Source organism: Microcaecilia unicolor, chromosome 6 (genome assembly GCF_901765095.1).
Source record: "Microcaecilia unicolor chromosome 6, aMicUni1.1, whole genome shotgun sequence".
Lineage (NCBI taxonomy): Eukaryota > Metazoa > Chordata > Amphibia > Gymnophiona > Siphonopidae > Microcaecilia > Microcaecilia unicolor.
In genome coordinates, this window is record NC_044036.1 from 131,883,432 (window position 1) to 131,895,868 (window position 12,437).

General features: G+C 46.6%; 1 protein-coding gene across 5 annotated transcripts in view; it reads right to left on the bottom strand.

The window, feature by feature from the left end:
- The window catches only part of RAD18 (RAD18 E3 ubiquitin protein ligase), a 185,732-nt gene that overhangs the window by 128,264 nt on the left and 45,031 nt on the right, over positions 1-12,437 (bottom strand). For all 5 annotated transcript variants that reach the window (XM_030207274.1, XM_030207273.1, XM_030207275.1 and 2 more), the window contains exon 5: positions 3,444-3,784. In XM_030207274.1, the coding sequence (XP_030063134.1) occupies positions 3,444-3,784 (341 nt within the window). The remainder of the gene's footprint in view (positions 1-3,443; positions 3,785-12,437) is intronic.

Here is a 12,437-nt window from a genome sequence, read left to right on the forward strand (position 1 = left end):
CAGGATTTTGTAGACCTCAATCATATCACCCCCTCAACCATCTCTTTTCCAAGCTGAAGAGCCCTAACTGGGTTATTACCCTCTCAACCATCTCTTTTTCAAGCTGAAGAGTTAATTCTATTTTTCTAATTTATGTTTTGATATTTTAGGATTGGCCTACGCCTTTATGTTTAACATTGTTTTACTATGTTATGATCCACTGAGATTGACAAATTAAGCAGAATATAAACTGTCTTGCATAAATGTATTTATTTATTTGGATTTTGCTCACACCTTTTTCGGTAGTAGCTCAAGATGAGTTCCATTCGGGTACATTGGCTATTAATAACACATACATCCTATATAATAATTTGCACCATGAACGTTCCATGAAGCTGCCTGGGCCCGTGCCTCCATTCTGATTGGCTGTGCCTGGGACTGAAGCCTCAGAATAATAATTTGCACCATGAACGCTCCATGAAGCTGCCTGGGCCCGTGCCTCCATTCTGATTGACTGTGCCTGGGGCTGAAGCCTTGGATGACATCATCCGGAGAGCCCAAGCAACTGCAGTGTGGGCCCAGGCAGCTTCATCGAACATTCATGGAAAATAAAAGCTAAGAAAAAGGACAAAAACCAACCCCCCCAGAAAAGCAGATTAAAAGAGCTCTTTGCTTGCTTGACCTACCGCCGGCCACCTGAACAGCAGCGCTGCCTCAAAACCCTCACGAGCACATGCACAATAAGCAGGTTCCAGCGCGCAGAGCTCACCGGGCTGCTGCAGGATGCCGGTGGTGCAGCAAACACTGAGCAGGAGGGAGCAGAGGAAGACTCCCTGGCTCACGAGCCGCTTTCTCCTGTGCCGCCTCGAGCCCTTCATGCGCCATTGGCCATCGCCGCTGCTACTGCCCCGCGCTTCCATATCACAGGGTGCAGCCCAGGGTCCCCAGCTCAGCACCCACACATCTCCCTCTAGGATGGAGGAAACCCTGAAACTCGTAGGGGGGGAGAGCGACCCTGAAACTCGAAGAGAGGGGGGGGAGACCCTGAAACTCGGACGGAGGAGACCCTGAAAGTCAGAGGGAGGGAGGGGATGACCATGGCACTCAAACAGAGGGGGGGGGACGACCCTGGAACTGGGAGGGGGACCCTGGAACTAGGAGGGAGGGGGGAACATGACCCTGGAACTGGGAGGGGGGTCCCTGGAACTGGGAAGGAGGGAGAGGGGGGAGGCCCTGGGACACACTCTCATTCTCACACACACACACTCTCTCTCACACACACACTCGCACATTCACTCTCCCTCACATAGTGATTATCACACACACTCTCTCCCTCACACAGTGACTATCACACACACTCTCTCAAACAAACACACTCCGAGGAAAATGCTAGCGCCCATTTCATTTGTGTCTGAAACGGGCCTTTTTTACTAGTAAACAATATCAAAGAACGCGAGCTTAAAGTTGGCCCTAGAGTGGAAAAAGTCCTTGGACACAGGTGCACAGGAGGCAAGTGTCTTTCAACTGAAAGGAAGCTCTGGAATCAGGGGACATAGGATGAAGGTGAAAGGGGATAACTCAGGAGTAACCTGAAGAAATACTTGTTTATGGAAAGGGAGGGGAGGTGTATGCCTGAAAAGGCCTCCCAGTAGAGGTGATGAAGACAAAGACTGTATCTGAATCGAAGAAAGCATGGGACAAGCCCATAAGATCTGTAAGAGAGAGGATGGGATAGTAGGTTATATGTATGGACAGACTGGATAGGCTACATGGCCTTTACCTTCCATTATTTTCTATGTTTCTATGAGTTTAGCACTTTGAAGTTGTTATTTATTTTATTTATTTGTTACATTTGTATCCCACATTTTCCCACCTATTTGCAGGCTCAATGTGGCTTACATGGTACCGTAATGGATTTTGCCAGTTCCGGTATGAACAAATACAAGGTGTTATTGTGGTAGAATAAGGTTCATGTATGGCTGATGTATATGGGAACTTAGGGAGGAAGAGGGAGGTTGGGGGTGTGTCCATTACGATCTTTGGTTCTGTTGTGTTGCAGGTACTCTGACTTTTATGTTGGATCGGTGGGATATGCCTTCTTGAACAGGTTTGTTTTTAGTTCTTTCCGGAAGTTTAGAAGTCGTATGTTGTTTTTACTATTTTTGGCAGGGCGTTCCATAGTTGTGCGCTTAAATAGGAAAAGCTGGATGCATAAGTTGATTTGTATTTGAGTCCTTTGCTGCTTGGGTAATGAAGATTTAGGTATGTTCGTGCTGATTTTTGTTGTGTTTCTGGTTGGCAGGTCTATGAGGTTATTCATGTAACCTGGGGCTTTGCCGTAGATAATGTTATGAACCAGAGTGCAGATTTTGAAGGCAATACATTCGGTGATTGGGAGCCAATACAGTTTTTCTCGGAGGGGTTTGATGCTTTCAAAACGTGTTTTTCCAAATATAAGCCTGGCTGCGGTGTTTTGAACGGTTTGAAGTTTCTTTATTATTTGTTCTTTGCAACCCCGCATAGATTCCATTGCAGTAGTCTGCATGGCTTATTAACATTGATTGTATCAAGTTTCGGAATATTTCCCTTGGGAAGAATAGTTTTACACGTTTAAGTTTCCACATTGAGTGAAACATTTTCTTTATGGTAGATTTCACTTGGGTCTCTAGTGAGAGGTTCCGGTCGATTGTTACGCCGAGAATTTTCAGGTTGTCTGCAATAGGAAGGGTGTAGCCTGGGGTGTTTATGTTTGTGGGTTTATATGTGTTGTATTAGGATGAGAGGATGAGACAATGTGTTTTTTCTGTGTTGGGTTTTAATTGGAATGCGTTTGCTCATGAGTTCATAATGTTCAGACTGAGCTTGATTTCCTTGGTGATTTCTGCCAGATCATGTTTGTAAGGGATATATATTGTGACATCATCAGCATATATGAATGGGTTAAGGCCTTGCATGGATAAGGACTTGGCTAGTGAGGTCATCATAAGGTTGAAAAGAATTGGTGAGAGTGGTGATCCTTGCGGCACACCGCAGTCTGGTTTCCAAGGTGATGATATATTTTTGCTAGCTTTCACTTGGTATGTTCTTGTTGTTAGGAAACCCTTGATCCAATTGAGTTTCTGCTGATTCCGAAGTAATCTAGGAGTCTTAGTAATATAATATGATTGACCATATCGAATGCACTGGACATGTCAAATTGTAGGAAAAGTATACTTTTACCTAATGCTATTTCCTGCTTGAATTTTGTACATTTAAGTCTATGTTTATTATCATTTGATATATTAACTTGTTTCTAATTAACTGGCTAACTTGTTTCCACACTGCACATGGATAATTGTTTCTTGATCTGGCATCACTAGAAACAGACTATCCTATTGCCAGATAATGTGAGCTCTTGAAAATGCCACCTGAATTTCAGAGCAGTAATTTCCTTATCATTAACTATGAACTCAAAGCAGCCTAACCTTTTCTGACATCTTTCATGGTAGACGTGGAGGGTTTATCTGGGCTTGAAGCTGGCCCAGTTGCCATCCGGTCACACATGGCACCACATGCTTCTGCAGAATAGCTGTAGTCCTCCATCTTGTCCTCTTCCTCTTTTGTTTCCTTATTGGTAATTTCCAGCAGGCTTTTGGGTGTTAGGGTGCTTGTTTTTACCAAGAAACTGTCCATAAATTTCTTCTCATGTTTCAGCCCAAGGTAAGCCATTGATTTAGCAGCGTGCATTCTGACAGGTGAATGAGTGCTGTTTGGCGTCCAAGGAGACATTGGAGGAGAATCCAGGATAAACTGGAACAGATGCTGCCTAAGAAAACATAGAGAAGGGAAAATTAGGTTCTTACCTTGGTAATTTTCTTTCCTTTAGTCACACAGATGAATCCATTACGAATGGGTTGTGTCCACCTACCAGCAGGGGGAGATAGAGAACACTGAAAACCATAGTGCCTCTAGGACAGCTAGCTCCAACTGCCTCTCAGTATTTTGAAGCTTCCAAAGCAGTGTTAAACTGCAAAGTAGCATAACATGAACTTTCCTCACAGCGAACGAACGCCCCAGAACAGGAGCAATAACACAAAGGAGGGACAAACTGAACCTCCTGTAGTAGAACAGAAATCCTGAAGACTGTTTCCAACTTCTCCCGATGAGGGAACATGTCTGCAGGAAAAACTGAACACAAAACAGAGTCAATCAGGGAGGGATCATGGATTCATCTGCTGTGACTAAAGGAAAGAAAATTACCAAGGTAAGAACCTAATTTTCCCTTCCTTGTCATCAGCAGCAGATGAATCCATTATGAATGGGATGTATCAAAGCAATCCCTAGATAGGGCGAGAACAAGCCACACCACGCACAAGCACTTGTGCTCCAAAAAGCACGTCCCTCCTGGCAGCCACATCCAGCCTGTAATGATGGGCAAAAGAGAGCTTAGAAGCCCAAGTAGCTGCACTACATATCTCTTGAAGAGAGAGTGCTCCCGTCTCACCCCAAGAGGAAGAAATCGCTCTTGTGGAAAGTGCCTTAAAGGCGTCAGGCGAAGGCCGGCCAGATAGCAGATATGCAGAAAAAATGGCTTCCTTAAGCCAACTGGCTATAGTGGCTTTAGACGCTGGAGACCCTCTGCAAGGACCTGACAACAATACAAAAAGGTGATCAGAGGTCCTGAAAGCATTTGACATCTGCAGATACTGCCAACAGAGCCCTGCGCACATCCAGAAGGTGCAACTGCCCAAAAGGTTCCGGAAACTCCTCCCTAGAAAAGGAGGGCAGATAAATAGGCTGGTTTAGGTGAAACGCTGAAACCACCTTAGGCAGGCAGGAAGGCACTGTACGTACCGTAACTCCAGACGCTGAGGATTGCAGAAATGGGTCTCGAAAGGACGGTGCCTGGAGCTCAGACACCCGTCTCACCGATGTAATGGCCACCAAAAAGACTGTAAGGAAAGTTGGAGGCAAACAGCTACAGAGGCACTCCGGAGACAGAAGAGGGTGGGAAAGGCAGGGAAAGGGCAAACCTATATGCCTGAATCCACACAGGTGGGGTGGGAAAGGGCGAACCTATATGCCTGCATCCACCCGGGGGGGAGGGTAAGGCAGGGAAAGGGCGAACCTATGTGCCTTTAAAGTGGGCTCCACTTAGCCACAACACCCCTGCTACAACTGGCAAAAGCACAGGAGCCACCCCAGGCAGAAACTTGAAGGAGCTGAACAAGCTGTGTACAACCCTGCTGGGAGATAGAGAAATACTGAGAGGCAGATGGAGCTAGCCATCCTAGAGGCACTATGGTTTTCAATGTTCTCTATCTCCCCCTGCTGGTAGGTGGACACAACCCATTCATAATGGATTCATCTGCTGCTGATGACAAGGAAATGTATGATACATTAAGCTGAATTTATCAGTTTACTTCACTCTTGAGAAGCTCAAGATCCAATTGCTATTCACACTATTCTCACAATAAGCAAAAAGACCCACAACATTCAGCCACCACACCTCACTTCTGCTGAGTAGCTTAAGTGCACAGGCCCTACAGTCCTATCCTACAGCACTACCTGCCAAAACCTACACAAACAGCTCTACCAATGCACCTCACTCATGTCCTGCAGCACCACCTACTACTGCAATGCTAAAACCAGCAGGTGCACCTCACTGCTACACTGTTCCTCATCTAGAGTAGTTTGATAATTAAGTGGACTATAAATTTAGCATGCAAAATAAACAGTCCTAGACTCCACATACCCATTTAAGGTTTCATATCACTAGATGAGTTCTGGTACACACATATACATTTTTTTTGTGTGATCAGAAGATGTGAATTAGATAAACCAGAAAAGCTAAGAAAATACAGTCATTCGCTTTCTCCGTCAACAATGGCTGTTCCTCCCTTGTCCAGAAGGCATGAGCTATATACTGACATCACAATTCTGGATTACATTAAGAGTTTCTGTTTCACTGTTGTTGCTCCAACCCTCTGGAATGATGATCTGCTATCTAGTAGATCTGAACCTTCCTTTTAGAGGTTCACAAATTCTCTTCAAGCCTCTCGTTTTATTCAGGATTTCCCTCTCATTTGATTTGGGTCCTCTCAATAAACCTGAGCCCATTTTTTTGTCAGCAGTGTGATCCTTCATCGGTTTTTTTTTCCCCTGTTCTCCCCTTGATGTACTACTGAACTGTTACCATCCCTTGCCTTTATTAAGCTCTTTTTGTCTGTCCTAGTTCGCACCCTCCTCTGTTTTGCATACTACTGTAAACTAGAGGGAGCTACACAGGAATGGGGATTGTGGGAATCCTGCAGGTTCCGCAGGATGGAAGAAGTTGCTGTGGGATACCCACGGGTTGTAGTCAAAATCTCTGGTGGCACCAGAATGAGGCTTATAATGTACGCACAGAGGCAGGTGGAATGCCAGAATGAGGCTTGGAATGCCCAGACAGGCAGCTGGAACCATGTATTGGTTGAATAATGAATGCCATCTAAAAAAAACCACGGGATGCCGTTGGGCTTGGGAGAAAACAGAGGGCTGCAAGCAAGTAAATAATATGGTTTTCAAGGCTAATGATGCAGAGGAACTAAAAGAAATCTTGGTAAACCTAGAAAATGTACTGAGCCAAATTGACAAATTAAAGAGTAGTAATTCACCTGGACCTTAAGGCATACATCCAAGGGTACTCAAAGAACTCAAGCATGAAATTGCTGAACTGCCGTTAGTAATATGTAACCTGTCAATTAAATCGTCCGTAGTACCTGAAGACTGGAGGGTGGCCAATGTGATGCCAATTTCTTTTAAAAGGGTTCCAGGGGTGATCCGGGAAATTACAGACCGGTAAGCCTGACTTCAGTGCCGGGCAAAATAGTGGAAACTATTATAAAGAATACAATTACGGAGGAGTGGCCTAGTGGTTAGGGTGGTGGACTTTGGTCCTGGGGAACTGAGTTCAATTCCCACTTCAGGCACAGGCAGCTCCTTGTGACTCTGGGCAAGTCACTTAACCCTCCATTGCCCCAGGTACAAATAAGTACCTGTATATAATATGTAAGCCACATTGAGCCTAAGCGCGGGGTACAAATGTAACAACAATAAAAAAACATTAAAAAAAATAGACAAACGTGGTTTAATGGGACAGAGTCAGCATGGATTTAGCCATGGGAAGTCTTGTTTCACCATTTTGCTTCTTTTCTTTGAAGGCGTGAATAAATGTGGATAAAGGCGAGCCAGTTGATGTAGTGTATCTAGATTTTCAGAAAGCTTTTGACAAAATTCCTCATGAGAGACTCCTGAGAAAATCAGAGAGTCATGGGATAGGAGGAAATGTTCTGTTGTAGATTAAGAATTGGTTATTGCACAGAACACAGAGGGTAGGGTTAAATGGCTATTTCTCTCAATGGAGGAGGGTGAACAGTGGAATGCCGCAGGGATCAGTACTGGGACTGATGCTATTTAAAATATTTAAAAATGACATGGAAATCGGAACGACAAGTGAGGTGATTAAATTTGCAGATGACACAAAACTATTCAAGACTGTTAAAACACATGCGGACTGTAAAATATTGCAGGAAGACCTTAGGAAATTGGAAGACTGGGCATCCAAATGGCAGATGAAATTTAATGTGGACAAAGGCAAGGTGATACACATTGGAAAGAATATTTCGAATCACAGTTACCTCTAGGGTCCTCTTTGGGGGTCAGCACTCAAGAAAAAGATCTAGGTGTCGTTGTAGATAATATGCTGAAATCTGCTCAGTGTGCGGTGGCAGACAAAAAAAGCAAACAGGATGCTAGGAATTATTAGGAAAGGGATGGTGAATAAGACCGAAAATACTTTAATGCCTCTGTATCTCTCCGTGGTGCGACCGCACCTTGAGTATTTGTTCAGTTCTGGTCGCCGTATCTCAAAAAAGATATAGCGGCATTAGAAAAGGCTCAAAGAAGAGCAACCAAAATGATAAAGGGGATGGAACTCCTCTCGTATGAGGAAAGGCTAAAAAGGTTAGGGGCTCTTCAGCTTGGAAAAGAGATGGATGAGGGGAGATGTGATTGAGGTCTACAAAATCCTAAGTGGTATAGAACAAGTAGAAGTAAATTGATTTTTTACTTATTCCAAAAGTACAAAGAATAGGGGACACTCAAGGAATACATTTAAAACAAATAGGAGGAAATATTTTTTCACTCAACAAATAGTTAAGCTCTGGAACTCCGTGCCAGAAGATGTGGTAATGGCAGTTAGCATATCTGGGTTTAAATAAAGATTTGGACAAGTTCCTTAAGGAAAAGAACATAGTCTGCTATTGAGACCGACATGCGGAAGCAACTGCTTGCCCTGGGATTTGTAGCATGGAATGTTGCCATGATTTGGGTTTCTGCCAGGTACTTGTGACCTGGCTTGGCCACTGTTGGAAACAGGATACTGGGCTAGATGGACCATTGGTCTGACCCAGTATGGCTACTCTTATGTTCATATGACTACTACAGGTACAGGTGGGGATGCAAATTAATTGTGGGGATGGAACAGATCTTAGCAGGTATGAGCTAGATTCTATTGGGGATGGGTGACATTTCTATCCACGTGCAACTCTTTACTGTAAACTGCTTAGGCATATTTTACTGATTTGCCGTGCTATTTAACAAATGAACATGATCATCACCCTAGCAGCCGCAGATTCCCTTCAATGAATTATCCAAGAACTCAACCATTGCAATATAGCAATAGTGGGAGCAATCCATAAAAACCCAAAGAATTTTAAGGGGCTTCTATTCAAGCCAAGTGCAATCTAGTTACATAGTAAGGTATAAATAAGACATCAGTCCATCAATTTCAAACGGCTTCAGATTACCCATATTTTGCTAGCCACATTTTATGATGATCCACAAGGTCTAAAAAAAAAACAAAAAAAAAAAAACAGAAACAACTGAGGTCAATTAGTTTCCAGCCTCCTGGCTCCACAAAAGCAGAACAAATGTCTTACTCAGCATTTGCAAGAATATGGCAATGAGAAGCAGTGGAATCATTATGACATTAAATACATAGGTGAAGGAGCGACAGGTAATTTAAAAAAAGTAATGGGAAATGCCAAAAGAGAAGTTTTATTTGAAGAGATTATATTCAAACCATCAGAAACTAATGTCCTTTCCCTTGTTTGAGACATCAGATAAAGCGAATGCTACATACCTGTAGAAGGTATTCTCCGAGGACAGCAGGCTGATTGTTCTCACTGATGGGTGACGTCCACGGCAGCCCCTCCAATCGGAAACTTCACTAGCAAAGTCCTTTGCTAGCCCTCGCGCGCCCGCGCGCACCGCGCATGCGCGGCCGTCTTCCCGCCCGAAACCGGCTCGAGCCGGCCAGTCCAGTATGTAGCAAGACAATACACTTCAAGGGAAGAAACAACTCCAAAGGGGAGGCGGGCGGGTTGGTGAGAACAATCAGCCTGCTGTCCTCGGAGAATACCTTCTACAGGTATGTAGCATTCGCTTTCTCCGAGGACAAGCAGGCTGCTTGTTCTCACTGATGGGGTATCCCTAGCCCCCAGGCTCACTCAAAACAACAACCATGGTCAATTGGGCCTCGCAACGGCGAGGACATAACAGAGATTGACCTAAAAAATTTACCAACTAACTGGGAGTGTAGCCTGGAACAGAACAAACAGGGCCCTCGGGGGGTGGAGTTGGATCCTAAAGCCCAAACAGGTTCTGAAGAACTGACTGCCCGAACCGACTGTCGCGTCGGGTATCCTGCTGCAGGCAGTAATGGGATGTGAATGTGTGGACAGAAGCCCACGTCGCAGCTTTGCAAATTTCTTCAATGGAGGCTGACTTCAAGTGGGCTACCGACGCAGCCATGGCTCTAACATTATGAGCCGTGACATGACCCTCAAGAGCCAGCCCCGCCTGGGCGTAAGTGAAGGAAATGCAATCTGCTAGCCAATTGGATATGGTGCGTTTCCCTACAGCCACTCCCCTCCTATTGGGATCAAAAGAAACAAACAATTGGGCGGACTGTCTGTGGGGCTGTGTCCGCTCCAGGTAGAAGGCCAATGCTCTCTTGCAGTCCAATGTGTGCAGCTGACGTTCAGCAGGGCAGGAATGAGGACGGGGAAAGAATGTTGGCAAGACAATTGACTGGTTCAGATGGAACTCCGACACGACCTTTGGCAGGAACTTAGGGTGAGTGCGGAGGACTACTCTGTTGTGATGAAATTTAGTGTAAGGGGCCTGGGCTACCAGGGCCTGAAGCTCACTGACTCTACGAGCCGAAGTAACTGCCACCAAGAAAATGACCTTCCAGGTCAAGTACTTCGGATGGCATGAATCCAGTGGCTCAAAAGGAGGTTTCATCAGCTGGGTGAGAACGACATTGAGATCCCATGACACTGTAGGAGGCTTGACAGGGGGCTTTGACAAAAGCAAACCTCTCATAAAGCGAACAACTAAAGGCTGTCCTGAGATCGGCTTACCTTCCACTTGGTAATGGTATGCACTGATTGCACTAAGGTGAACTCTTACGGAGTTGGTCTTCAGACCAGACTCAGACAAGTGCAGAAGGTATTCAAGCAGGGTCTGTGTAGGACAAGAGCGAGGATCTAGGGCCTTGCTGTCACACCAGACGGCAAACCTCCTCCAATGAAAGAAGTAACTTCTCTTGGTGGAGTCTTTCCTGGAAGCAAGCAAGATGCGGGAGACACCCTCTGGCAGACCCAAAGAGGCAAAGTCTACGCCCTCAACATCCAGGCCGTGAGAGCCAGGGACTGGAGGTTGGGATGCAGAAGAGCCCCTTCGTCCTGCGGGATGAGGGTCGGAAAACACTCCAATCTCCACGGTTCTTCGGAGGATAACTCCAGAAGAAGGGGGAACCAGATCTGACGCGGCCAAAAAGGAGCAATCAGAATCATGGTGCCTCGGTCTTGCTTGAGTTTCAACAAAGTCTTCCCCACCAGAGGGATGGGAGGATAAGCATACAGGAGGCCCTCCCCCCAATCCAGGAGGAAGGCATCCGACGCCAGTCTGCCGTGGGCCTGAAGCCTGGAACAGAACTGAGGGACCTTGTGGTTCACTTGAGATGCGAAGAGATCCACCAGGGGGGTGCCCCACGCCTGGAAGATCTGTCGCACTACACGGGAATTGAGCGACCACTCGTGAGGTTGCATAATCCTGCTCAACCTGTCGGCCAGACTGTTGTTTACGCCTGCCAGATATGTGGCTTGGAGCACCATGCCTTGACGGCGAGCCCAGAGCCACATGCTGACGGCTTCCTGACACAGGGGGCGAGATCCGGTGCCCCCCTGCTTGTTGACATAGTACATGGCAACCTGGTTGTCTGTCTGAATTTGGATAATTTGGTGGGACAGCCGATCTCTGAAAGCCTTCAGAGCGTTCCAGATCGCTCGCAACTCCAGAAGATTGATCTGTAGATCGCTTTCTTGGAGGGACCACCTTCCTTGGGTGTGGAGCCCATCGACATGAGCTCCCCATCCCAGGAGAGACGCATCCGTGGTCAGCACTTTTTGTGGCTGAGGAATTTGGAAGGGACGTCCCAGAGTCAAATTGGAGCAAATCGTCCACCAATACAGGGATTCGAGAAAACTCGTGGACAGGTGGATCACGTCCTCTAGACCCCCAGCGGCCTGATACCACTGGGAGGCTAGGGTCCATTGAGCAGATCTCATGTGAAGGCGGGCCATGGGAGTCACATGAACTGTGGAGGCCATGTGGCCCAGCAATCTCAACATCTGCCGAGCTGTGATCTGCTGGGACGCTCGCACCCGCGAGACGAGGGACAACAAGTTGTTGGCTCTCGCCTCTGGGAGATAGGCGCGAGCCGTCCGAGAATCCAGCAGGGCTCCGATGAATTCGAGTTTCTGCACTGGGAGAAGATGGGACTTTGGGTAATTTATCACAAACCCCAGTAGCTCCAGGAGGCGAATAGTCATCTGCATGGACTGCAGGGCTCCTGCCTCGGATGTGTTCTTCACCAGCCAATCGTCGAGATATGGGAACACGTGCACCCCCAGCCTGCGAAGCGCCGCTGCTACCACAGCTAGGCACTTTGTGAACACCCTGGGCGCAGAGGCGAGCCCAAAGGGTAGCACACAGTACTGGAAGTGGCGTGTGCCCAGCTGAAATCGCAGATACTGTCTGTGAGCTGGCAGTATCGGGATGTGTGTGTAGGCATCCTTCAAGTCCAGAGAGCATAGCCAATCGTTTTGCTGAATCATGGGGAGAAGGGTGCCCAGGGAAAGCATCCTGAACTTTTCTTTTACGAGATATTTGTTCAGGGCCCTTAGGTCTAGGATGGGACGCATCCCCCCTGTTTTCTTTTCCACAAGGAAGTACCTGGAATAGAATCCCAGCCCTTCTTGCCCGGATGGCACGGGCTCGACCGCATTGGCGCTGAGAAGGGCGGAGAGTTCCTCTGCAAGTACCTTCTTGTGCTGGAAGCTGTAAGACTGAGCTCCCGGTGGACAATT